General features: G+C 49.3%; 1 protein-coding gene across 1 annotated transcript in view; it reads right to left on the bottom strand.

Moving 5' to 3' along the window:
• Positions 1–11,223: 11,223 nt before the first annotated feature.
• The window catches only part of SLX9 (SLX9 ribosome biogenesis factor), a 59,941-nt gene continuing 47,977 nt past the window's right edge, over positions 11,224–23,187 (bottom strand). Inside the window, exons 4-6 of the mRNA XM_069860902.1 lie at positions 20,254–20,407; positions 14,560–14,628; positions 11,224–11,848 (exon numbers count right to left, since the gene is read on the bottom strand). Coding sequence (XP_069717003.1) covers positions 11,722–11,848; positions 14,560–14,628; positions 20,254–20,407 — 350 coding nt within the window. The 3' untranslated portion in view covers positions 11,224–11,721. The remainder of the gene's footprint in view (positions 11,849–14,559; positions 14,629–20,253; positions 20,408–23,187) is intronic.

The raw sequence follows: 23,187 nt of genomic DNA, 5'->3' as shown, positions 1-23,187 counted from the left end.
TCATAAAAATTGTCACTGCCTCAATTATTCAGCATGCTCGCCCCACTGCCCCAGCTCACTTTCCATACAACTAGGATATCAAATTGTTTGTTATATAATTGGCGCTGGTTGCCAAGACCCAGCTCCTACGTCATAGCACACATGTGCTTGTATTCCTGCTGCCATGTTTATGTGTGATTGATTTTACGCATGTACACAATACAGCTGCTTTGGGTGGCCTGCAACATGAATGTCTGAGACCAGTACATGATTTGTTAGCACCACTTGCAGTAACATGCCTGTGCTGACCCTTGAATGATGCTGAGACACATACCTGTGCTTATGTGATGCCCTGCACTGGGTCCTTGGGCAGGATGGTGATGCTGGACCAGCACATGCCCTCAAGCACCCAAACTGGGTGCTGGCTGCCAGCCCAAAATGGAGCACCTTGCCTGCTGTTGTCCAGGGAGCAAGCTGGCAGTGGGACAGTCCCAAGAACAAGGGGCTCCCACACCAAGTTAGGGACAGGTCCCAGAGATGGGGATCTCCATCCTTGGAGGCTGGAGGAAGGGTGACATTCGGCAAACACAACTTCATGTCAGCAGCATTGCTCCCATTTCCTCGCTCCACCAGCAGGGATCCCTCCTGGGGCCAGGGCAGAGGAAAGGCTGGTCCTGGCTCCCCTTTGCCCTCTGCCCGAGCTCACAACCCCAGGATGAGTGGCTGCGGGCACGTGGTGCCACCTACAGCAAAGTGTCCCCCATGGGTTATGGTGGGCAGGTAGGACCAAAAGTGCAGGACTCCCTTGGGAGCAGTCTCAGAAGTGTCCAGCTACAAAGCAGGTCGTGAACCAACCTGCTCAGTGACCAACACAAGGCCATTTTTTTAAATTGTGAAGATCTAGGGAAGTCCTGGTCTAATGCCTGCACCAGGCAGATCTGCACCAATCACCCTAAAGAGCAGAAACAGCAGATGTGTGGATAAACATAACACCCAGGCAGTCAGGGGACACAGTTACTGGAAGCCTGTACATGCAGGCAAGGGAAATCAACTGACATCTACATGCATTCAACAGTTACCCACCAGCAGATCTAAGGACATCAAGGGAAGGTCGCTGCTTACAAAGACAGGGAATGGAGGGGCAACAAGCAACAGGCAGTTTGCATCAGGGAGCCCCACAGGGTTCTGTGATGACAAGTGCATCCTTTAATACAGTCATAAATGATATAGAGAAAGCAAGGTAGCACGGTTTGTTGCTGATGCTCATATCATGGAAGCAAAGACAATGCTGAATACAAAAGAACTGCAGGAAGATTCACCAAGGCTGACTGAAGTGGGCCTGAGAAAAGAGGCAGATGAAATGCAGTGTCAGCAATTGAAGAGTGATGCATCAGGGGAACCCTGTCCTGCAGCCCTGGGCTCATCTACAAGGCCTTGGCACTATGACAGACTGAGCTGACCTGTGGTGGAGCTGTGCCAAGGAGAGGTCAATAAAATAAGAAAGTAAAGTTAACTTTGGGAATTAGGAGAAGGAAAAGTTGGCAGCAAGATCCAGCAAGGGTTATTAAGAACATCTCTGGCTGAAAAATGCCAACACATGGACTGTGGGAAAAATGTGTGAAAAAGCATTGCTTCAACTGGTTTGTGACTTCTCCCAGGCTGGCCTCCACCAGCAACCGCAGTGAGGGTCCCAGGTCCCTGCACATCCCCTGCTGGGCTGAAGCAGCCTGCATTGCATGCTAAGCAATGCAAAGCATCCTGAGTGTCTGCTTGGAGCTCACCGCCAACGTCAGGCATTGCGGCCAGGGAACCCCCTAAAGTAGCACAAGCTTTGCCTTTGCACAGAGGGCCAAAAGGCAGGTGGCAGAACATCAACAGCTTTTAAGAGTTAAGTGCTCTTCCCATAGCAACAGTTTCCCAAACCACCAGCAAATGAGTTCCTGAGACAGCTGGCCCTTCTTTCACTGCGTGAAGTGATTGGTGTTTAGATTAACCTTCACGTTGGTGAGCAGGGATTAAACGTATCCAGGATGGCTGTAAACACCCTCAGATAAAATGTATCCAAAATACCTATAACACAGTCATGTCCCTTTGGCCTGGGGCACCAACACTGCTTCCAGCAAGGAGTTGCTGGCCGCATCTCTGGGCTAAGGCACCGCCGATGCACTCAAAACCATCAAACAGCAGCCATGCTTGCAGCCCTTGCACGCTGTTGGAAACACCAACCCCCCCACGGCCCCATCCTGGTGCAGGGGTCTGAGCAGCCCCCTCCTCCCTGCCAAGCCTGCAGGGAGTGGAGAGCCAGGAGCAGCAGCGCCAGGAGCAGCAGCATCCCCCAAGGAAGCAGCCCTCTTCCTTGCCTCCCAGCTCCAACTTATTGGTGTCTATCCCTCAATACCTCAAATGGTGCCTGGTAAATCTGGACAAACCACACGTTTACATACAGATCAAGTTTTCAGTCATGAGAACAGTCTGTACTCATGGCTCCTGCTGTCTGTCCATCCTCCCAGACTGTCTGAGCATGGGACAACAGGGATGTGTGCACCACAATGGTTATCTCTTCCTCTGCCTCCTAGCCCTGGAAGGATACCCTGGAACCATCTGCCTTCACCTACCCAGGCCCGGCCATCTGTTGCCTTCCCAGCAGCTTCCTGTTTGAGATAGTTCTTTGTCTCTCCTTCCTCTTCTACTTGTGCCACTGAGATCAAGTTGACTGTCCTGGAACATCAAGTGAAGGAGATGTTGCACGCCACGTTCTGTGCTGTAAATCCTCCACTGCAAACTGCATCCCACACGCTCATCAAGCAGACCTGCTGGCTCGCCACATCAGGCAGCAAACGCGCTGCAGCAGCCTCAGCACCACCAGAAGCCCTGTCAGGCGGCCACGGTTCCTGCAAGCCACACTGGTATCTTGCTCCTTGCCTTCCAGGCCATGGTTCACTCAGTTGCAAAGAGAATCTGCATTTGATTAAACCACAGAAAAACCTCATTTCATGAATGTCGAGCACAGGGTTCAGATCCCACCACTGCAGCCTCCTACCCCTATCACCTGTGGCAGAACAGCAACCCTTTAGTACCGTCAGGGACAACCAAGGCTCCCAGAGATGATGAGCCGAAACGAGCAGATACAGGCAGACCTGTATGGTAACAGGAGCGTTCATCTACGAGTCACAGTGAGTTCAAACAGGGTCACCAACACACCCTGTCTGGCATGAAACACCCACTGTTAAAGCAGAGAGAAACCCTTAGACTATATTTTTATGTGTCCTACTTGAAACCAAGTGATCTGGAAAATCGCAGAGCATTTGGATGCAAAGGTCTAAAACTTAATGATGCTCCTGGCAAGTCTGTGCTTCTTAATAAGGAAACAATTCACTTGGTTAAGGAAAAAATCCACCAAGAAAGTCCTTGCACCACTGTTCAGCTGATAGAGCTCCACCAGTGGCATCGCTCTTGATGCTGGTCCCAGTTTGGGTTGCTGGAGCTCCTGCATCCAGTAAGGCATTTGGACCAGGCAGAGAGAAACCACAGAGCCACATGCTGCAACTCCAGCTGCCCAGGTGCCAGGGAGGGACCAGCCTCAGGGGACTGAAGGCAACCATTAATTTTTGCATATTTTTGGAAACACTTTCTTCAGTATATAATGCATTTTTCTCCCATCTGTATATCTTATCACGCTCAAATATTTAGTTTTTTTACCACAAGCTTAACTTTGTTGCATAAATTTGTGCTTAAGAACTGTAACCTATTTCAGCATGGTTTTGGTTTGTGTTTTTTACTCTTCTGTGGATGTCGGCAGTGCTTTTCCACGTGCTCTGAGTGTGAAGCCCAGCCCTGAGATGCAGCAGAACCAGTGGTCTGCCCAGCACTGCCCACATGCCCTCCTTTCACTGCCACATGTGAGGCAGGACAGACACGCCATCAGCTTCAAGGAACTGGAGGAGTTCATAGAATCATAGAATAACCAGGTTGGAAGAGACCCACCGGACCATCGAGTCCAACCATTCCTATCAAGCACTAAACCATGCCCCTTAGCACCTCGTCCACCCGTGCCTTAAACACCTCCAGGGGAGGTGACTCAACCACCTCCCTGGGCAGCCTGTTCCAGTGCCCAATGACCCTTTCTGTGAAGAATTTTTTCCTAATGTCCAGCCTAAACATCCCCTGGTGGAGCTTGAGGCCATTCCCTCTTGTCCTGTCCCCTGTCACTTGGGAGAAGAGGCCAGCTCCCTCCTCTCTGCAACCTCCTTTCAGGTAGTTATAGAGAGCAATGAGGTCTCCCCTCAGCCTCCTCTTCTCCAGGCTAAACAACCCCAGCTCTCTCAGCCGCTCCTTGTAAGACTTGTTCTACAGCCCCCTCACCAGCTTTGTTGCTCTTCTCTGGACTCGTTCCAGAGCCTCAACATCCTTCTTGTGATGAGGGGCCCAGAACTAAACACAGTATTTGAGGAGCGGTCTCACCAGTGCCGAGTACAGAGGGAGGATAACCTCCCTGGACCTGCTGGTCACGCCATTTCTGATACAAGCCAAGATGCCATTGGCCTTCTTGGCCACCTGGGCACACTGCTGGCTCATATTCAGTCGGTTGTCAACCAACACACCCAGGTCCCTCTCCTCCAGGCAGCTTTCTAGACAGACTTCTCCTAGTCTGTAGCTGCACAGGGTTGTTGTGCCCCAAGTGCAGGACCCGGCACTTGGCCTTGTTAATCCTCATGCCATTGGACTCTGCCCAGCGGTCCAGCCTGTTCAGATCCCTTTGCAGAGCCTCCCTACCCTCCAGCAGATCGACACTTCCACCCAGCTTAGTGTCGTCCGCAAACTTGCTAAGGGTGCACTCGATGCCTTCATCCAGGTCATTGATAAAGACATTGAACAGGGCTGGACCCAGCACTGAGCCCTGGGGAACCCCACTTGTCACTGGCCTCCAGCTGGATTTTGCACCATTTCCCACCACTCTCTGGGCCCGGCCATCCAACCAGTTTTCCACCCAGGAGAGTGTGCGCCTGTCCAGGCCAGAGGTGACAGTTTCCGAAGCAGAATGCTGTGAGAAACTGTGTCAAAGGTTTTACTGAAGTCCAGGAAGATACATCCACAGCCTTTCCCTCATCCAGCAGCCGAGTCACTTTGTCATATAAGGCGATCAGGTCAGAGTTGGGATGAGTGGGTCTGGCATCTGCCTGTGCCCTGTGGCTGAGTTGCGGGTGCCAGTCCAGGTGCCCAGGAGCCTCCCTAGCTTGGTCCTCCTTCTGTCCTGGACTGCAGCTCTGCAGCTTCTGTGGAGCAACACTGCCTGTTGCAGAAAAAATGAGTGAGCAGGATTAAATTGCTCATCAAAATGACAACACAAAGCCAGTTTTAATGCCTCTCATGGAAGCAAACCACATTTCAGAGCAGCACCAGTAAACACTAAGACAATCATTGTGTTTGGAAGAGTTAGCAGAGCAGGGCATCATTTTCCCTTGCAAGGAAACAGCAAGTGCGGACGTAATGGTGATCCAATTAACTGGGCTTTACATGGATTTCCAAATGGCGTGTGGCAATGCTCTTAAGTGCTTAAAGAATGCCCAAAAGCTCTTAAAGAAACTGAGTTGCTGTGGGATAAGAGGTAGAGACCTTCTGAGATTAGTAACTGGTTAAAGGTCAGGAAGGAAAGAGCAGGAGCAGGTCTGCTCCTCTCAAAGGAGGGCACTGGTGCAGCTCCCAGGGTTCTCACCCATCCTGCACCTCCCTGAGTGCTCACCCGGCTTTGTGCTCAGCAGCAACGGCTTGACCAAGGGATTCACTTCAACCCTCTCATGTGCAATGCAGATGAAAGGATGAGTTGCTGGTGCTAATTTCATTTGCTTCACAAAACATCAGGCAGTTCAAATTTACTTGAAGAAGTAACCCCACAGAGGAAAAGAGCTCACTGCACTTGCTGGAGCGTGCGAGAGGAGGAGTGGCAGAAGGCCACACGTGCTAGGTCTCTGCTCTGCCAGTTATGTTCAGTTTTGCCCTATCCCTTCTGGGCTGAAAGGAGCAGGAGTTGTTATAGCTTGAGCTCTCTGGAGCTCCCTGAGTGCTGGGCCAGCCATGCTCTGTGCAGTCGGACTGCCAAGGACTGGCTTCATGGCTGGAGGGAGCCTGCTGTCTGGAGCAGTCCCCAGCCTTAACACCAAAGCCACCTCCCTGGCAAGCTGCCCTGGGCAGAGGATGCAGGGGCAGGGATGCAGGAAGGAAGCTCAGTGCTACTTGCTATTCAAAAGGAAAATCTGGTTTCCTCATGCCTCCTGACCTGTTTCCACAAGTCACTGTGCTCCTGGGGAAGCCAACCGGTACATAGTGGAGTCAGCTGGGTGCTCCAGGTCACAGGGAGGTAACCAGGACCCGGACTGAGTCACAGCCAACCGGATCTCAGACAGCCGCTCCTGTGGGCTGGGGTGGGACTCAGCTCGTGGAGCTGCTGCCCTGCTCCCAGCCCATCCCAGTGACACACAAGGTTAGAGAGAGTGAGGAGTTCAGATCTGTTTTGAGAGCTGAGAGACACCTCCTCATCTCAAGGCGCCACGGCAGCCCCTCTGTTCCCAGCCAGCAGTCACACAAGAGGTTCAAGACGGGCTGAGCTTACTGATGGACAGCTCAGCCAGCAGATGCCTCCCATGGCACAGATCATGTGTTTTGCCACACATTGGAAGCCGTTCCTGGGCCTGACACAAGCGTGATACACATCAAAACTTGGGCTCAAGCTCAGGAGTCCACAGAATGAAGGTAGCTCCAAATGGCTGGAAAAGAGCATCCCTTTTAGACATCCGGGTGTTTCTCCTCAACCACAGCAAGAAAGGGCTTCGTTCCCATGACAGATGATTACGCTGCATAGATGAAAGGCAGAGTGACAGTTTTAGGGATCCATGTGCAGATTACTCACAGCCAGAGTTCACCTGTGAGAGTCCTGGGATCTCTTCACTAGCTCAGCAAGACTCTGGAGAAAGTAAATGAATCTGTCATGCTTCCACTCCTCTCCTCCACAAACTGGTGTTGGTGTGAAGGAGGTGGTGCCAACAGCAACCCTCCTGTTATCCATGAAAAGTTGCTTCCAGCAGCTACAAATGCTGTCCTGCCTGTACCTTGCAGGGATGATACTGCCCTGATTTCTTTACACCAGCCCAAGGCTCCATCCCAGAGCATTTAATGGCAAAGCCAGTTCAACTAAAGAAGCATGGATCAACTGTTTTTTCTAGTCTGTTACACACTGTATTTGCCAGGAGGCTCTGAGTCTGCCCCAGGAGCAGGACTGGATTCACTTCCAGGGATGGGTTCCCAGTCACAAGCCATCGGACAACCTTCTGGCACCCAGGCTGGTGCAAAACCTGGGAGCCAAATTCCCAGGTGCAGAACTCCCTGTGTGCAGATTGCCTACAAACCTGGGAGCTCTGCTGGGCTCACCGGCCTGCCCCCAGCTGCACAAGCTTTCTCTGGCAGACAGAGGTAGCAGGTAGCCATCACACATTTAACTCTAGGCAAAAAGAAAGCCATGGGGCCAGTGCGGCTCATAGCTTCAACCAGAGCATAAGCAAAAGTACTCTTTGCCCAGCATAAGTCTTATTTTCCATATGCTAAGGAGATGGGGGGACTCACTTGCACAAGGTCTGAAAACTTTCCAGGACAGATGAGCCAAAAAGCGGAAGGAAGGAGGAGGGAGCCTATGTACTCACACTAGGGACTTCCTTGGGTTAGACAAAAGGTTGGGGCCAGGCCCCTGTGACTCACCAACTTTTTGGAGACATGTCACTGGCCTGATGCAACCCCTGCTCCAGCAGAAACAAGACACTACAGGCCATCTCAGGTACAGGGGTGAAAGCATGGGAGTTGCAAGAGCTGCTATGAAAAAAATATCCTTTTGCAACCTTCAGACCAAAGACACTACCCCATGAGGAGCTGGTAAAAGAGAAAACACTTCCACCTACCGTTTTGGGTTTGTTGTGTGTAGGAGAAATTACCTGCTAGAACACCAGATGAGCAGAATACCCAGGCTTCGGCTTTCAGACATGGTTCTGTGAACAGCCTTCAGAGGTAAAATCACCAATAAGAAAGAAAACAGATGGAAAAAGTGCTCCCAAACCCTTCCAGTCCTCAGTTTGCAGTGCTTTTGCTGCTTACTCATTTCTTGCTAAATCTGGAGCTGTCGGGTCAGGCCCCCATCCTGCCCTCCGGCACGACTACTCCTTGCAGCTTGGAAGCTATTTTTTCCCATCCTGCTATCTGAAAAAAAAAAAAGATGGCGTGAAAGCTTTTATCATCCTGAAAACATGCCAACTGCGAAGGCGACTCTGTGTCTCAGACGCCTGTTTCCTGGCAGATTTTAAGTCCTTTGCTCAATTGGTAGGATGGCGGGGGCAGGAGATCCCTGCAGCAGGCTGTGAACGAGAGTTTCAAACAGTCCCATGTTTAACTGCTGTGAAATACCCAGGGGACCAACATTTTCAAACAGTGGGCTAAGAGCTAGACACAGCCAAGTGACAGCATCGGCCCATCCGAGGAAAGAGAAGGTGTGACTGCACTGCACAGTGATGCTGTGCATGGAGATGAAGGGCCACCAGCGTAGGCACCTGAATGGGGTCACTCAGCTCAACACCTCAGCCTGGCCAGGCACCCCTTCACTTTCCCAGGTAACGGTGCTTCAGCTCTGTTGGCTCCAAGTGGTTTGAAGGGGAAAGATGGGACCCAGCAGCCAGGCTGAACAGGGAAGAAACACTGGATGACTGTGCTGCTGGTGCTCAAATTTCCAGTGACCAGCTCTGGCCATAACCACCACAGCTGGCAACCTAAAGGTGCCGGGAAGTCCACCTGCAGCCTGAGGCATGAGGACAGCCCCTGCCTTGATGCCACCCTTGATGAGCTACACAAACCACAGCTCCCTTCTCCCTGAGATGCTTTTTGGGGCCCCAAAGTGTTCAGAGCTGGTTCTGCATACAGAAATCCCTTTTCCACTCCAGCCCCAAACTACAGGGCCTCTTAGAGAAAATTGCACAGGATGAGAAAAGGATGCAGCCTGGTCAGGTTTTACTCTTTCAGAGACAGAAGGTCGCTATCGCTTGGCACACGACCCACAGCAGCATCTACCGTAGTACCTATCTTTAACTAGCCCTTCTGCCAGCTGAGGGTTTTCCTAACATTGCAATTCAGGCCATCCAAGAGTTGTTTCAACTCTAAGTGCCTTGGAGCTGCCTGTGAAAAGAAAACTACATAGTCTGGGAAGATAGGAATTGATAGCCTTTCAGATTTCTTTTCACCCTAGGGAGAAGTTACTAAGAAGGAACTGGTCCAGAACAGAGGTGCATGGGACAATCCAACTAACTCTCCAAAAGTTTTAAAAGATTACCTCGCTCTCTGCAATATACAGGGTGCCTAGAAAATTGGTGCTTGTCAGATGAAATCACCACTCCCGTTGGATCTCTGCAAAGTACAGTCATGCTGCACTGCATGCACGACCCCAGATGGCATTTTATAAACTTGCCTGTGGCTTCTCTCCGGCTATCGCACCAATTTGTGACAGTGCAGAGCAACGCGTTGCTGTTACTGTGATGGGAGTGTGTGGGCACAGCTTGGCTACTGTATGACCCAGCTGCACAAGGATGCTCAGGCTCTCCTCACATGTCTTATATTATTTTAAAACCACAAGACAAAAAAAAAAGCTGCAAAGCTCCTGCAAAGTGCAGAGCACTGAGCAACAGAAGTCCTCCAACATGCCTTGCAAGCCACCTTCTGTCCCGCCTGCTCTCCAGACACACTTACACACACCCCCAAGCATCCTGTTCGCTAACAAGAGGAGCAGCCTTCATCCTCCTTTGCACTTTGAAGTCAGCACCTTCTTCATCTCTTGCCTTCCCTCCGTTTAAGCATAAGGATGGTGCCTTTCTCAGGAAGCAGCTAGCTATGCACAGAGTAAAGGGGTAAACAGTAGGCTTATGGAGAAAACCACCCCAAAATCCTCAGCTTGGTCCAAATCTTAGTCACATCTTAGGCTGCTGGGAGCCATGAGCTGGAAGAGGAGCTGCAGGCTGCACCCAAGGCCCAGCTGTCCAATGCAGTGCACAGCCTATGTAACACAAGCAGAGGAAGCACGGCTGCAGCTGGGAACTGGTGTTCAGAGCTCAAAATCCAACACAGCCTAAAAGAAACACAGTGAAATACCACCAAGGAACTGAAAGAACCAAACAGGAGTTGCTTGACCCCAGAACAGCCCTCTGCTTTCCAGAGCCTGGGCCCTGCAGGGCATTACAGCAAACTGACCAAAAGCACAGCACTGATGTCAGGGGAGAGGCCAGCCCTGACAGCCCTCTGCCAGCCCCAGAACCACAGAGTGGAGGATGGGACACAGCCAGCAGCTCTCTGTGGTCTTTGCCAGCAGGCCTCTCTGCCACGGGAGGGGGAGGGGACACGGTGACATTCTTCTAACAACAAGCAGCATCAGCAACAGCATCTGCACTGCTAGGGCTAAGAGGCAGGCATGAGCAAAAGTGCCTCTGTTCAACAGTGCCAGGCTAGAGAAAGAAAGAAAAGCAGTGATGTGAGAGACGGGTATGATCAAGGTGCCTGCCATGCCCTTTGCAGCTCGTTTTAGGCACAAAGTTGGGTAAGAGTCAGCTGCAGCTTCCATGTTCCATGTGGGGATCAGACTAAATTTCTTTCTCAAAGATTTCAGATACTCCTCAGAGCTGACCTGACATAGGCAGGATGCTTTTCCAAGGTTAAGAAGCTTCGGAAAACTTTTTCTATGGTTAAAAAGACAGCATGGACGATTTAGGGCATCAAGTTGGGATCATCTCCAATAGGGAATGGCCCTGCCTTCAGCTGTCCCTAGGAAAATCCACTGGGGTTTTGTGAAAATTGGTGTTTGGTAGAAGGACAGGCCTCCAACGCTGCAGAAGTTCCCAAACATCTAAATGACCAGCTGAACTTCACAGCCTGCAGCAAGGACACATTTTGGGATGCTTCCTCTATAGGCAGGACAAGCAGGGAACACAGCACAGGCCAAAAGGGATCAGCATCACCAACGGAAAGTGCACACTTCCAGGTCAGGAGGAAGGCAAGTCTATGAGTTGGATGTGATCTGCAATGATTTCACACGACTTCTGTTGCAGCAACAGTGCAGGGGTTCACAGTACACATGAAAATAAACCCATTCTTTTAAGTAATTTTCCCGCTGATGGGAACAGGATTGTATTTCAATTAGCATTTACCAAAACAAAAGCCAGACAAACTCTGTTGTGTGAAAGTGTGTTTATTCCAAAGCTGAATTTCTCACAGCGGTATCAGTTTTCACACAGACTTACAACAGCCTTCTGGGCTCCAGAGCTTGGGGTCTTGAGCCATGTCGGCAGAGCAACAGGGAGTCTCCATTTGGAGTTGTCAGAAACGGGAGGGAATTGACAGAAAGCAGATCCATCGCCACTGGCACAATTTAAGAAATCTGCTCACAAGAAGAGAGGAGGTGTCAAGACCCTTCGCAGGGAGCTTAATGTCTGCACAAAGATATCACAGAACACCCTGCTCTCTGCAGGCTGCTTGCCAAGGAGCAGCTTCCACTGTCAGAAGAGAACAGCATTATTCCTGCAGACAGAAAACAGGACTGTTGGATGTAATAATCTGCTGAACTGCTTCCAAGGGCTGAAGTGGCTGAGAGGTCATGTTACTGATGTGCACCTTTGCAGCCTGAAGCCCTCGCACCAGCTCCAGTGTGCACATCTGGTCCTGGCTGACACCCTAGAGGGATATACCTTCTTCCTCCTGCTTCAGCCTCTTGGAGAGATGCTCGCTGATGGCCATGAGGGGGTTGGCTCTGTAGGTGGGATTGGCAATGATCTCATGAAATCGAGCTACTTCCTCCTCCCTGAGGAAAGAAAAATAACATATAAATGCCTTATAGAAAATGAACTGAGCAGGTATGAAGAGAACTCATAAAGCAGTGGGTTTCTGTACAGACAAAATGATCCTGTGTGGAAAACCTCAGAAAGACACAGTGCAAGAAATAAATCGAATTTACCCTAGGGCAAAGCTCAAATTGCTGACAACTTCACGCAAGTAATGGAAACATTTTTTAGAGCTTTTCCCTAGTAAATCTGGAACAAGAGACTGTGGATATCTGGTAAACTGTGGGCATAAAAGATTCCACTGTTACACGTATGCTGGGACAAGTGGCCAATGCCTTGTTATACCCGTGATATTAGCAGCAAGCACAGAGCAAATGGCCGGTGTTCTCATGCTTGTTAGCTTGTTGAGACCTTGGAATCTTTACTAAGACTCATAAGTTAATAAGTAAAGAATGCATTAGACAGAAAACAGGAAGGTAAGGGGCACATCTGTGGCAAATAGTGGGCTGCACTCTATCACTGCAACTGCGGGATTCTCATAGGTGGGAATTCACTAGGGTTGCTGCTGACTGCGTTCAGAAACACTATATAAGGTTTTGCATCCACTTAATAAAGTGATCTTGTTGTCACCTCACAGATGGGGTCCGTGCCTTAATCGCTACAGTAAAACTAAGATTGAAAACTGTTTCAGACTGCACTAGCACAAATGCAGATTCTGCTTTTCAGAGCTCATCTACTGACCCTTTTTATTGGTCAGCACAGAAGCCTGGTAATCCTATGTGCCATGGTAGTTAAACACCACAAGAGGAGCATGACAGAATTACCTTTGCATGCTTGGTCACATCTGGTTGCTGTGGAAATGGTCTTGTCTTAAAAAGCAAGCAACCAGAGAAGAACAGAGCAGAAGTATATAAAAAAAAATGAGTTTCCACATAAGTCACATCCACTGTCACATCTCCCTCAGACAGGCTGCCAGGCTGCCTGCAGCTCAGCCAAACACACTTCCAACACTGTCAGCAGTTGCTGGATCAGCAGTGCTCTTCAGCTTGCAGCACACAGCTTGTCCCCTCCCTAGCAGGACCTTTCCGTTCAATGCCAGCCCTGCATCTGCCAGAGGAACAGAGAAGCCAAACCTGAAGCCTGGGTTGTGGCAGCCACAGGGCAATGGGGTGAGGCTTAGGGAACCTCCAGTACTAACTAGCATCCCGGAAAATAAATCCCAGAGATCTTCCTCCACAGATTTACCCTCCCAAGAAGCACAGAGTTCCCAGACCACCATGGCAGGATCCATGCCACTACTGAGTGCATCTAACCAGATTTGTGCAGAGGAGAGAGGGGGGCACTCAGGGGAATCACTGGCTTGCTGATACAGAAGACTGTGGTGGAGTTGCCTGTTTGGATTTAGATCTGTATACAAGGTCCTCCTCAAGCAGCGTTCCTCACTCACGAGCTCCAGCACAATGAGACTCTCACTTGTGGCACTTGAGGCCGTAATCCTTGGGCTTCTGCAACAAGGCAAAGAGGGACTCATCCAGAAAGGCAGAAAGGCATCCCAGCACCAACCACTGTCCAGTTTCAGACAGAGAAGGGCATTCACAGAGTGCACTGGAAAGCAATGCTGCAATCTGCAGACTGACTACTCTGCTCTCCTCAGCCTCAATCTGAAGTTGAACGGCTCAGAACTGACATAAATCCTGGAAACCGAGATCACAGAAAGCATACACAGCGCCTAGGCCCAGGAGAGCTGCACTGAGAGAAAATCAAGTGCTTGATGCCTAGTGGCAGTATAAAATATCCAACATATTACAGAGAGGAGTAAGGGGTTTTGCCAGACCCTTAACCAAGTCTATAAATTATTCAGAAGCATTCAAGTGCTTCATTTTACCCGAAGTCTGCAGATGCCAATGGGCAGCGATCCTCCTAAGGGACATACAGCACGTAAGTTGGCATCCTAGAGGTGTTCTGGCAGAGCAGGTACAGCTCCTGAAGCTACGCTGAGTTCCAGGAGCTGTTAATCAACACAACTAAAGGAGGATTTCCTGAAGGGCACCAGCTAGAGCTACGTGGCCTTGGTGTTGTAAGAGACTGAACCACAGCTGGATGTTGCAGCTGCAACTCAGCAAGCCAAGACAAGGGACGCACCACCTGGTTGATAACCACATCATTTATGGTGTAGAGGGACACGGTACAGACATACTCACTGGTTACTGCCAGAAATGACAACTGGCCAGGAGGAACAAGATGACAGTTGCTGTGGGTTTGTCCTCAAACCCCATGGACCATACACAGGAGTCCCAAGCCACCACTTCCTTTTCAATGAGATGGGGAAAGTGAACTCTTAAATGAGCCAATGCAGTTTCCTCTGATCTCTTTGCTTAGATGTTATATGAGACAAGCAGACTGACTCCATTTAGAACTGACCGAGTCTGGTAAGGACTAAGGACTCCTGCAAACAACCTGCATTATGTAAAGGGTAAAATCAAAGCCATCAGCTCTTCTCAGGCCTTCAGGTGTGCAACACTCAAACACTGGAAATGGTTGCCTAGAGAGGCTGTGTGATCTCCATCCTTGGAGATATTCAAAAGCCATGTGGACACAGTCCTAGGCAGCCCGCTCCAGGCAGACCTGCCCAAGCAGGGAGGTTAGGCCCCCTGACATCCAGAGGCCCCTTCCAGCCTTAGCCATTCTGTAATGCTCAGCAGGGACAGGACACTGATAACTGGGTACTCACAAGAGCTGGCACTTCTGAGCTTGTTTCATCAGACAGAAGTCTGCTGGTTCTGCCTTTGCTTTTACATGGCTGTGGAGAAAAGAAACAAAAGAAGCAAGGAAGTGTTAGAGAGGAGCAGTAATTTAGCAATTGCTGTGGAGATGGAAAGAGTCCAGGGATTCTGCATCTGCCTTCCCAGAAAGTACTGCTAATAGTCCTATATAGAAATTACCCTGAAAGACAATTATTTCCATAGCCAGACAGTAATGGAGAGGCAAACTCCTCACACTGACAACTGCTCCGGAATCAGGACTGAATAGGCAGGAGGTAAATGCACTAAAGAAAAATTGGATCACTTTTAGTTCTAGAACTGATCATAAGCCATCCATGCTCAGATTACTTTCTGCTTATCACTAACCACCAGGTCAAACCGATACTGTTGCTTAGAGAAAAGATCCCATCGAGCTTCCCCTTACCACCAGGCACACATCACCTCTGCGTATCTCATGTTCCTTGCTAATGCTGCTGAGCTCCAGCATCAGCTGACATCAAACAGCACCACGGTTACTCAGCAAGAACAGGGAACTGCCAGTCCTGCTTCGAGTCCAGTGGTGGGAGCACTGGGGCATAAGGTGTCACTTATATTTTAAGATAAAGAATGGAATATTCCTTTCTCCTCGTCATATCCTCGCTAAAGGCTTGCCAGTTTAAGTCAGCTGCAGAATAGCTAGAGCAGAAGCACAACAACAAAGCTTCAACTTTTGACACCAAACATAGGTTCTAAGAACCCCATGAAGTTACAAGACCATGGACTTGCAGGAATGCAGGATGATGCATTATGTGCAGCTGGGGCACCACAGCAAGCATAGACATGCACTGCCTGCACCCATTTCTTATTCCTGGGCAAAGTCCAAGGTGACCAGAGGTGTAATCCCACCCTGCACAGACACTGGAAGCATGTGGTGCCCAATGCCGAGCAGCAGCAGGGATTTTGCCCAAAGCCAACCTCTAAGCAAGGGAAACACAGGAAGGGCAGCAAATGCTCTTAGGAGCTGAAGAGTGCAAGGAGAGCTGCTGATAGAATTTGGCATAACAAAAACACGAAGCAACTTCCACCCCTTAGACACAGAGGTAGACAGGGGAAGCAAGGTGGGGAAGAGGGTCTGCCACCACAGAGCAGCTCCTCTCTGATTCATTCTGGGGCTGAGCCCCAGCACACGACTCACAGAGGGAAGAGGGTCTGCCTCCTACACCTTTGCTGGGGCAGGGCTCAAAGAGGAATCTTCCTTTACTGGTGGTTGTTGGGAACCAGGGCCTCCACAATCTGATCTGCACCAGAGCCCTTCAGCTTTCTCAAGGTTAGGAAACACGAAAGTCTCTCACCACCTCTTCAAAATAGCAGGATCTGGTCTGCTGTTGGCAGTGTCTTGTTGGCAGACACCATGTCTCTTGCTGGCAGACACCATGGGAGGTGCCCTGGCCCATGGCAAGGGGGTTAGAATTGGATGGTCTTTAAAGTCCCTTCCAACCCAAGCCATTCTACGATTCTATGTGTTAGAATGATCTCCTCTTTCCATTTTCCTCTCTGACGAACTACCCTCCCATCCTCTTATTCTGCACATCTTTGCCCATTCTTCCTTTACTCCTCCTCCCTTGCCCCTTGTTTCTTCACCCCACTCACTTTCATCATCCCTCTCTACTCAATCAGCTTTTGCTCCTTTTCCTCATCTTTCCTCTCCCCATCCCAGTCCATTTTAGATTTCCTCAAGGGGGAAGCTGGTGGACCCAAGCTGCTGAGGGCTGCTCTCACCACTGCCCCAATCATAGTTGATTTGCCCTCATCCCAGCACAGTATTCCCCAGCATCAAAGTTTCCTGCTAACCCAGACAAACCCAAACAGGGTGAATTTATGCCAGCCAGCCTTTGCAGCACAGAGCCTGTGTGTGCATGAAAGGGCAAACAGGCATATCAGTGCTTGCCCACTGCTCCTGTGCCCTTCAGCCCCACTCAAGGTCACATCAGCACTGCCAGCAGCATTAAGCAATGGGCCAGAGAGCTCATGAGGAATGGTGACCAGCAGGAGCAGACAAACGGCTACATGGGTTCGAGCAGCTCCATCACACTGCAGTGTCCACTGGTACTGCAAGACACAGAAACAAAATAAGAATCTCTGCTCTCTTCATTTCCACTAACTGCTCAGCACAGAACAATTTCTTGTCCCAGTTTGCCTGACTCAGAAGCACAGAAGTACAGAAACCCTTCTCAAGTTGGGTGGCAACCCATGATCACCAGTGCAGGTGCTGCCAAGTGCACCGCCAAGTTGCCATGGCAGTCCCTTCAAAGATGCGTAGCTCTCCAGAGGGTGATAGATGCTTAAAGGAAAGCCTTTCTAGAGGACAGCCTGGGCCGTATGAGACCACCTGTCCCTGAGGCAGTGGCTCTCAGGACAGCTTCCTCTGCCGCACAACACAAGGGCACAGGGCTGCTTCGGGCTGCACAAGACCACTTTTACATTCAGTCATCCACTGTTTCAAAGGACACGGTGCTTCTGAAGGCTTTTCAGTTCCACTCAGCAGCTGTCCCTCTTGTCCAGCAGGTTCAAAAGGCTGCTCCTTGATCTCCCCCACCAAACCATCAGCACGCTGCCTGCTCACTTGGACGATATTAGTAGCCCTGTTTCATTACACTTCATTGCCTTCATCCATTATAAAACAGAATGAAAACCTCACTGTAATGCTCTCTTACCCAGCAGGAGATCAAATTCCTGGAGAATCTAATCTTTTATTAATAATGCTGACAAATCACCAGAGTATTACGCTTTATTTATGTAATAATTCAAATCCTATAAAAGCCTACTCTGATTATTTCAAACACTGATGCACATACTTTCTCATGCAGTCCAGAAAGCCATGAGCCAGCAAGGGGAAGGAGAGCACTGTGACTCTCCCACGACAGTACGAAGGGAGACTGCTTTTTGGCTGGCATGTCTCAGCCAATCTGGGTGACATCAGTCAATGCCAAGCTCTCACCCCTGTTGTGCCCCTTGCATATGGTGCTGGCCAATCCAGAAATTCTCAGCCAGGGCTGTGCTTCTCTACCCCACTGTGCCACAGGCCCACTGGACTTTCTAGACACCACAGCCTTGCAGCTTAAGTGAAAATAGAGCCAGAGTATGAGCTTAGGTTTTCAAAATGAGAGAAGGGCTGCTACATTCTCACAAGAGGTCTGGGTTTGGAGAGAGAGAGAGAGCTGACAGCACTTCTCTGAGGATGCCAGGCTGGAGATCTGTGCAAGACCACCGAATGCTTCCACATGTGCCACACATCCTCTGCCTTTTTCCTCTGTACTACAGAAGAGAAGAGCAACCGCAGTAACTGGAAGGACCATTTTGTTCGGTGTTTTGCCTTGAAGCCGCCTGCAGCAGGTAGCCAAAGAAGGATAAGATAAGCCTATAGCCACATCCTCTCCGGTATTTGCAGCTCAGGCACCTTGTACTAGCTGCAGATTATATATATGCAGTAACCCTCCATGGAGCTCTCCTCATTGGATTTGTCAGGTGACACCCAAACCCACAGGCTTCCCTCAGCCACCACACCCTCCAGCAAGGAGCTGTGCAGAGCGGTAAGACTCCTGTTTGCAGTAAAACAGCTAATTGCTAGTGATGTTTAATGTCCTTTATTTCTCATACTGGAAAGGAAGATTAATTGCTTCCTAACATCACATCTGATTTTATAGACTATTACATTCCGAGCCTCTTTGCCTCTACCTCCCGTCCAGGCTGAGGATTCCCCAGCTCACTCTGCCACCCCTTGCACAGAAGCTGTGTCAGATCCTCCAGTGTCATCCTTGTCAGCTGTCTCCCAGTTTTTCCCAGTTCTACACGATTTTGAGCTGGTCTGGAATTGCAGGCTGCAGCAACACTGTGTATTTCTACTTGACTATGAAGCCACCCAGAAAAGCAAAGGAAGCACCCTGCCTGTCTGCCCTACTTGTCCTCCCTCTCCTATACATACTTTCTGCAACCCACTCTCATGAATAACAGCGGCTCAGCCACCAAGGGGCCTGGGGAAAAATGATGAGGGAGAATGACTCCTGAACTCCTGGAGCCAGACGCCACATGTGGTTGTGGCATGTCATCAAAAAAAAGAGGGAAAGGTTCCCTGCTCAGGCTCTGGTTACACCCTGGCCCAGAGCTCCACCCAACCAGCCCTCAGTGTTCTGCAAGACTTGAAGCTGCATGTAATTTTACTGTTCCCACTGAAACAGAAGGCAGGTTGACTGAATGGCTGCATAAAGAAAAAAAAAAGAAAGAAAGAAAAAAAAATGCTATTTAAACAATTAGAAGCCAAGTTAAGGAAGGAAATATTTTCCCATGCTTAGATGCAACGTTTATAGCTGCTGTTTGACGAGTGGCCTTCCAGAAGTGCAGGGAACTGCCAACTCAGCCATGCTCTGTAGGTGGGTGTCCCACCTGGGCCAGTTTATTTCTGAAGCATCCAGCAAATCTCCAGAGGGTTCACGGTATCTCCAGCCTTGATCTGCAACCATAGAAGAGGGTGCTTCGCCAGACAGCTACCTTCTTGGCTAGTCTCTAATCCAAATGCTTTCTTATTACAGTCAAAATATGTTTCTAGTTCCAACCCCTACTGAACAACTGGAGAGGGACAACCATTTGTGCAGCACACAGAGCACTTTTATACTGCACAGGGGGATGCAAAAGGGAGAAAACATAAGGGCAACCAGAACCCACCCTACAGCTAGCTGCAATGGCTGACATGGGTGTCAGAGGATCAGAAACAGCCTTCTCTTTCAGTACAATAAATGAAACAGAGACATCGTCTTTCTGTACTTGTCTAAAGTCACATTGCAAGCAAACGGGGCAAACAAAGAATCTGGCCAGAGCACAAAGCTCTGTTCAAAGGGCTTCAAGTGTCTTAGGAGAAAGCCTGGAGGTCTGTAAGGACATAACCGCAGGCTGCAACACTTCAAGTCCACATTCTCAGGTGAGCTCAGATGCATTACACTCTGGAGACCTGTGTGTGAATCCTGCACTTCCAGGCCATCTGGCCACACCCAGCCTATCTCATTCCAAGCCTCATCTGCGCAATATAGTTCCCCTCCTAGCTGTGGATTCAGAAGACACACTCAAGCTTTTCTCTTGCAGTAAGCGAAGCATGGAGAGGTGTGGGCATAAAGATTCCAGTACTGCGTGTATGCTGGGGCAAACGGCCGATGCCTTGGTGTACCTGCGATATTAGCAGCAAGCAGGGAGCAACCGGCCAGTGTTCTCATGCTTGCTAGCTTGTTGAGACCTTGGAATCTTTATTAAGACCCGTGGGTTAATAGGAAAGGAATGCACCAGGCGGAAAACATGAAGATAAGGGGTACATCTGCGGGAAACAGCGGGGTTGCACTCTGTCACTGTACTGCGGGATTCTCACGGGTGGAAATTCACTGGGATAGCTGTTACTGGATACAGAGGCACTATATAAGGTTTGCATTCCCTAAATAAAGTTGATCTCGATTGTCATCCCCATTGACGAGGTCCGCGCCTTAATCACTACAGAAAGGGGTGAAATGGAGTTGAGAATGAGGCCCTGTTCTCCTGACCCGGAGCACTAAGCTTGCGTTGCCTGTTGCTAAATGTGGAGCTATAGGACACTTCATCCTGCAGGAAGAAGGAAAATTCACAGTCCACCCCTAAATGGCACATACCTCTTGGGTGGCTTCCTGCCCTTGCCAGCTGTGGTCAGGTCAGAGAGCTCAGGTAGGGCTTCCATCAACGGCTGCAAGTCTCCCACCACTGGTGTTGCTTTCCGCTTTGCTTCGGCTTTTTGCTTCTGCTTGGCTAGCTTCACATTTTCTATTTCTAAATCAGAAAAAAAGACGCTAGTGGAGGAAGAGGAAGCATTCACAAGATATAACCCTTGAGCTAAGAAATTCATAGGCTGCTTCACCACCTACAGCAACAACAGGCCCAAACTGATTTATTTAAACAAGGGAAAGATTGAAAATAATGCAGCTGCGTAGTTCCCTCCCTTGCTATATTTGTTTGTATCTATATACATCTCTACTGATATTTGCAATGGAAAGTGAAATCCCCAGACTGATTTTCTCTGAACGTTTCCCATCCCTCGCACTGTTCCTTGCTGCAACACAGTACAGGAGCCCTAGAGTGGAAAAAAACATGCTAACCTGTTTGCATGGAATTAGGAGAGGGAAACAAGAGCGGAAGGTACAAACTAAATACAGTCAGCTCCGTATGTGGCATTAAACAGTCACAACCTCATCTCTGCTTTGCTGTTGGGACAAAACAATGGTCTCTTAGCAAAGGCAGAAAAGATGAACTTAATTTCAGTTGTTTACTTAGTTTGGAGCAAGTCAGGGTCTCACCTTTGTGACGCACCGCAGAGCTCAAGCAGTCAGATACACTGGGCCCTCAGGAAAGCACTGCACTGAGTGGCAGACATGGAGGCAGGTGGCTTTCCCTCGGGACCATGTTTACGAGCCTCCCTGCAGCAGGCTGTGGGCACATATGTCTCTACAAATGTTACAGCAGTCTCCCTTCTTGGCCATGGAAGATGGGCATTAAAAGCTGCAGGCTTCTGCCTCAGACCCTGAGGCTCCCTGGTATAGAAATAGGTCTTGCAACTACTCAAGCCTTACAGAACCAGCAGCCTCAATTGTGAGCCCCAGCAGTGCACGTTTTTCTCCAGGACAGCCCACAAAAGCCCAGCACTGCTACAAGCCTCCAGCTGAGCTTCAAGTTGCCCCTCCCTGTCCCAGAAGTTCCTTGATGATGCCACCCGAAACATCTAGAGCTCTGCCGGATGCATGAGCTCCTCCTCCTTCTGCCAGGTGATCACCAGGCCTGCAAACCCGCTGCATTGCCCAGACACCTGCGAGGGCTACCAGTGCTGTGGGGTACTTGATGGAGGACTCCAGCTCCTCCACGTGTACCCAGAAGAGGCTGCAGGGAAACAGCAGGCTTCTGCTTATTGCCTTGAACAAGGGTGTACTGCAAGGACGAGCCTCAACACTGAGCTAGAAACTCCTTGCCTGGACACAGCGGTGGACAGTGCCACTAGCCATGGGGCCAAGCTGGCAACACAGGAAGGCCAACAGCTTCCAGTACAGCATGGCCAGAGAAGCAAGATTAAATCAACACAAGTATTTTTGGTGGGAACACAAAAGCAGCCAGTCCCACCCACAGAAAGCAGGCATAATGCCACCTGCAGTTCTGGGTCTAATCTTGCTGTCCACATTCATGAAAGCAGAACTAAAATTCACTGGCTAGCTGCTGGCTCCTTTAATATCTTTGACTTGTTTGCTCCTCAACTCAGCTGAGTCGAAGAGCAACAGTTTTTCATGAACTGCAGTTTTGCTGTACGTGGATGTTTGTGATAAATCTGGACCGCAAACACTTCTCCTCACAGCAGCCCCTGCCAAGAACACAGCTTTCTGTTCTGCATCACTTCTTTTTTTGGTCTGGCTTTATGAAGCTGACTACTTCAGTGCTTTCATAAACAGTATGTCCTCAGAATTTTCAGACACCTGATTTTGCGCAAACATCCCGAATTCTTTTCCTATGAAGTCTTGTTCGTCTGAGGAGCCATGCGATATATGTATTTTTAAATGTGCATACTTCTAATGTCTGAAGCATTGCATAATTTTTTTCCCTCTCTACTCTCTCCTGAGATGATTTATTGGAATGGATGAAATCTCCAAGTTTTGCATTTGCACTACAGGGCTGAACTTTATTTCCCAGGGTCTTGGCATCCAGTGTCACAAACGCAGCCCTGGACAAGCAGAAACAATAAACTCTTGGTAAGATTTAGGAAAACAAAGATATAATGATAACAAGTTCAGCAGTCCAAGTCGGGTTCTCTTTTGAGGGTGAGAGGAGTACGCAAAGACTGCAAACCCCATAAAAAATTGAGTTATCTGCATCAGATAAAAATCAATGTATTTTCAGTTGACTGCAGCTCTTTTAGGTCACTCTTAGAATGCCAAGTTTCATTTTAATTCACCATCTCTGGAAATACCAGTTCATTTCACTAATAGTCATAATATCAGTTTCTTTATTGATGTCTACATAGGCTCTTTCCAGCTATTCCATTTTTCTCAGTAACAAGCTGCACATCTGGTACTAGCACTTGCTGACTTTTCTTACAGAAATCCCTGGATCCTTGCTACCTTAGCAAAGCATTGGCTAGGGAATATTGGTATTTGCCAGCTGGCCACAAGTTCAGTGAGGGAGTGAATAGAGCCAGCAATCTAGGTACTTCTGTATCTGCAATGCACTTCTAATACCAAGTATCTTCTACAGCAGAGATAATTTGGCCTGAAGTTTTCTATCTTGGTGTTTTTCCTAAAGTAAAGCCTCTGCATTTCATTTGTATTCCCTCAGTTTAGTAACTTCAGAACTAAGAGCAGAGTGAAGAGGCCACAGCAGGGCCAAAACATCATGCATGATCTTGAGAAAGGCTGATGCTCAAGGGCATATATGCAGGAGGACAGGATGAAGAGGATGTAGGGATACTGCTCCTGGGCTTTTCCAAAGCGTCTGAGCTTGACTACAGGAGCAGTGCTGTCACCAAACTGCAGGAGCATGGCCTCTGTTTCTTGCAGAAGACGAGTCCCATGTAC

This window comes from Phaenicophaeus curvirostris, chromosome 7 (genome assembly GCF_032191515.1).
Source record: "Phaenicophaeus curvirostris isolate KB17595 chromosome 7, BPBGC_Pcur_1.0, whole genome shotgun sequence".
Taxonomy (NCBI): Eukaryota; Metazoa; Chordata; class Aves; order Cuculiformes; family Cuculidae; genus Phaenicophaeus; species Phaenicophaeus curvirostris.
Note: the sequence above shows the minus strand (reverse complement) of the source record. Positions and strands in the feature narration are given on the sequence as shown.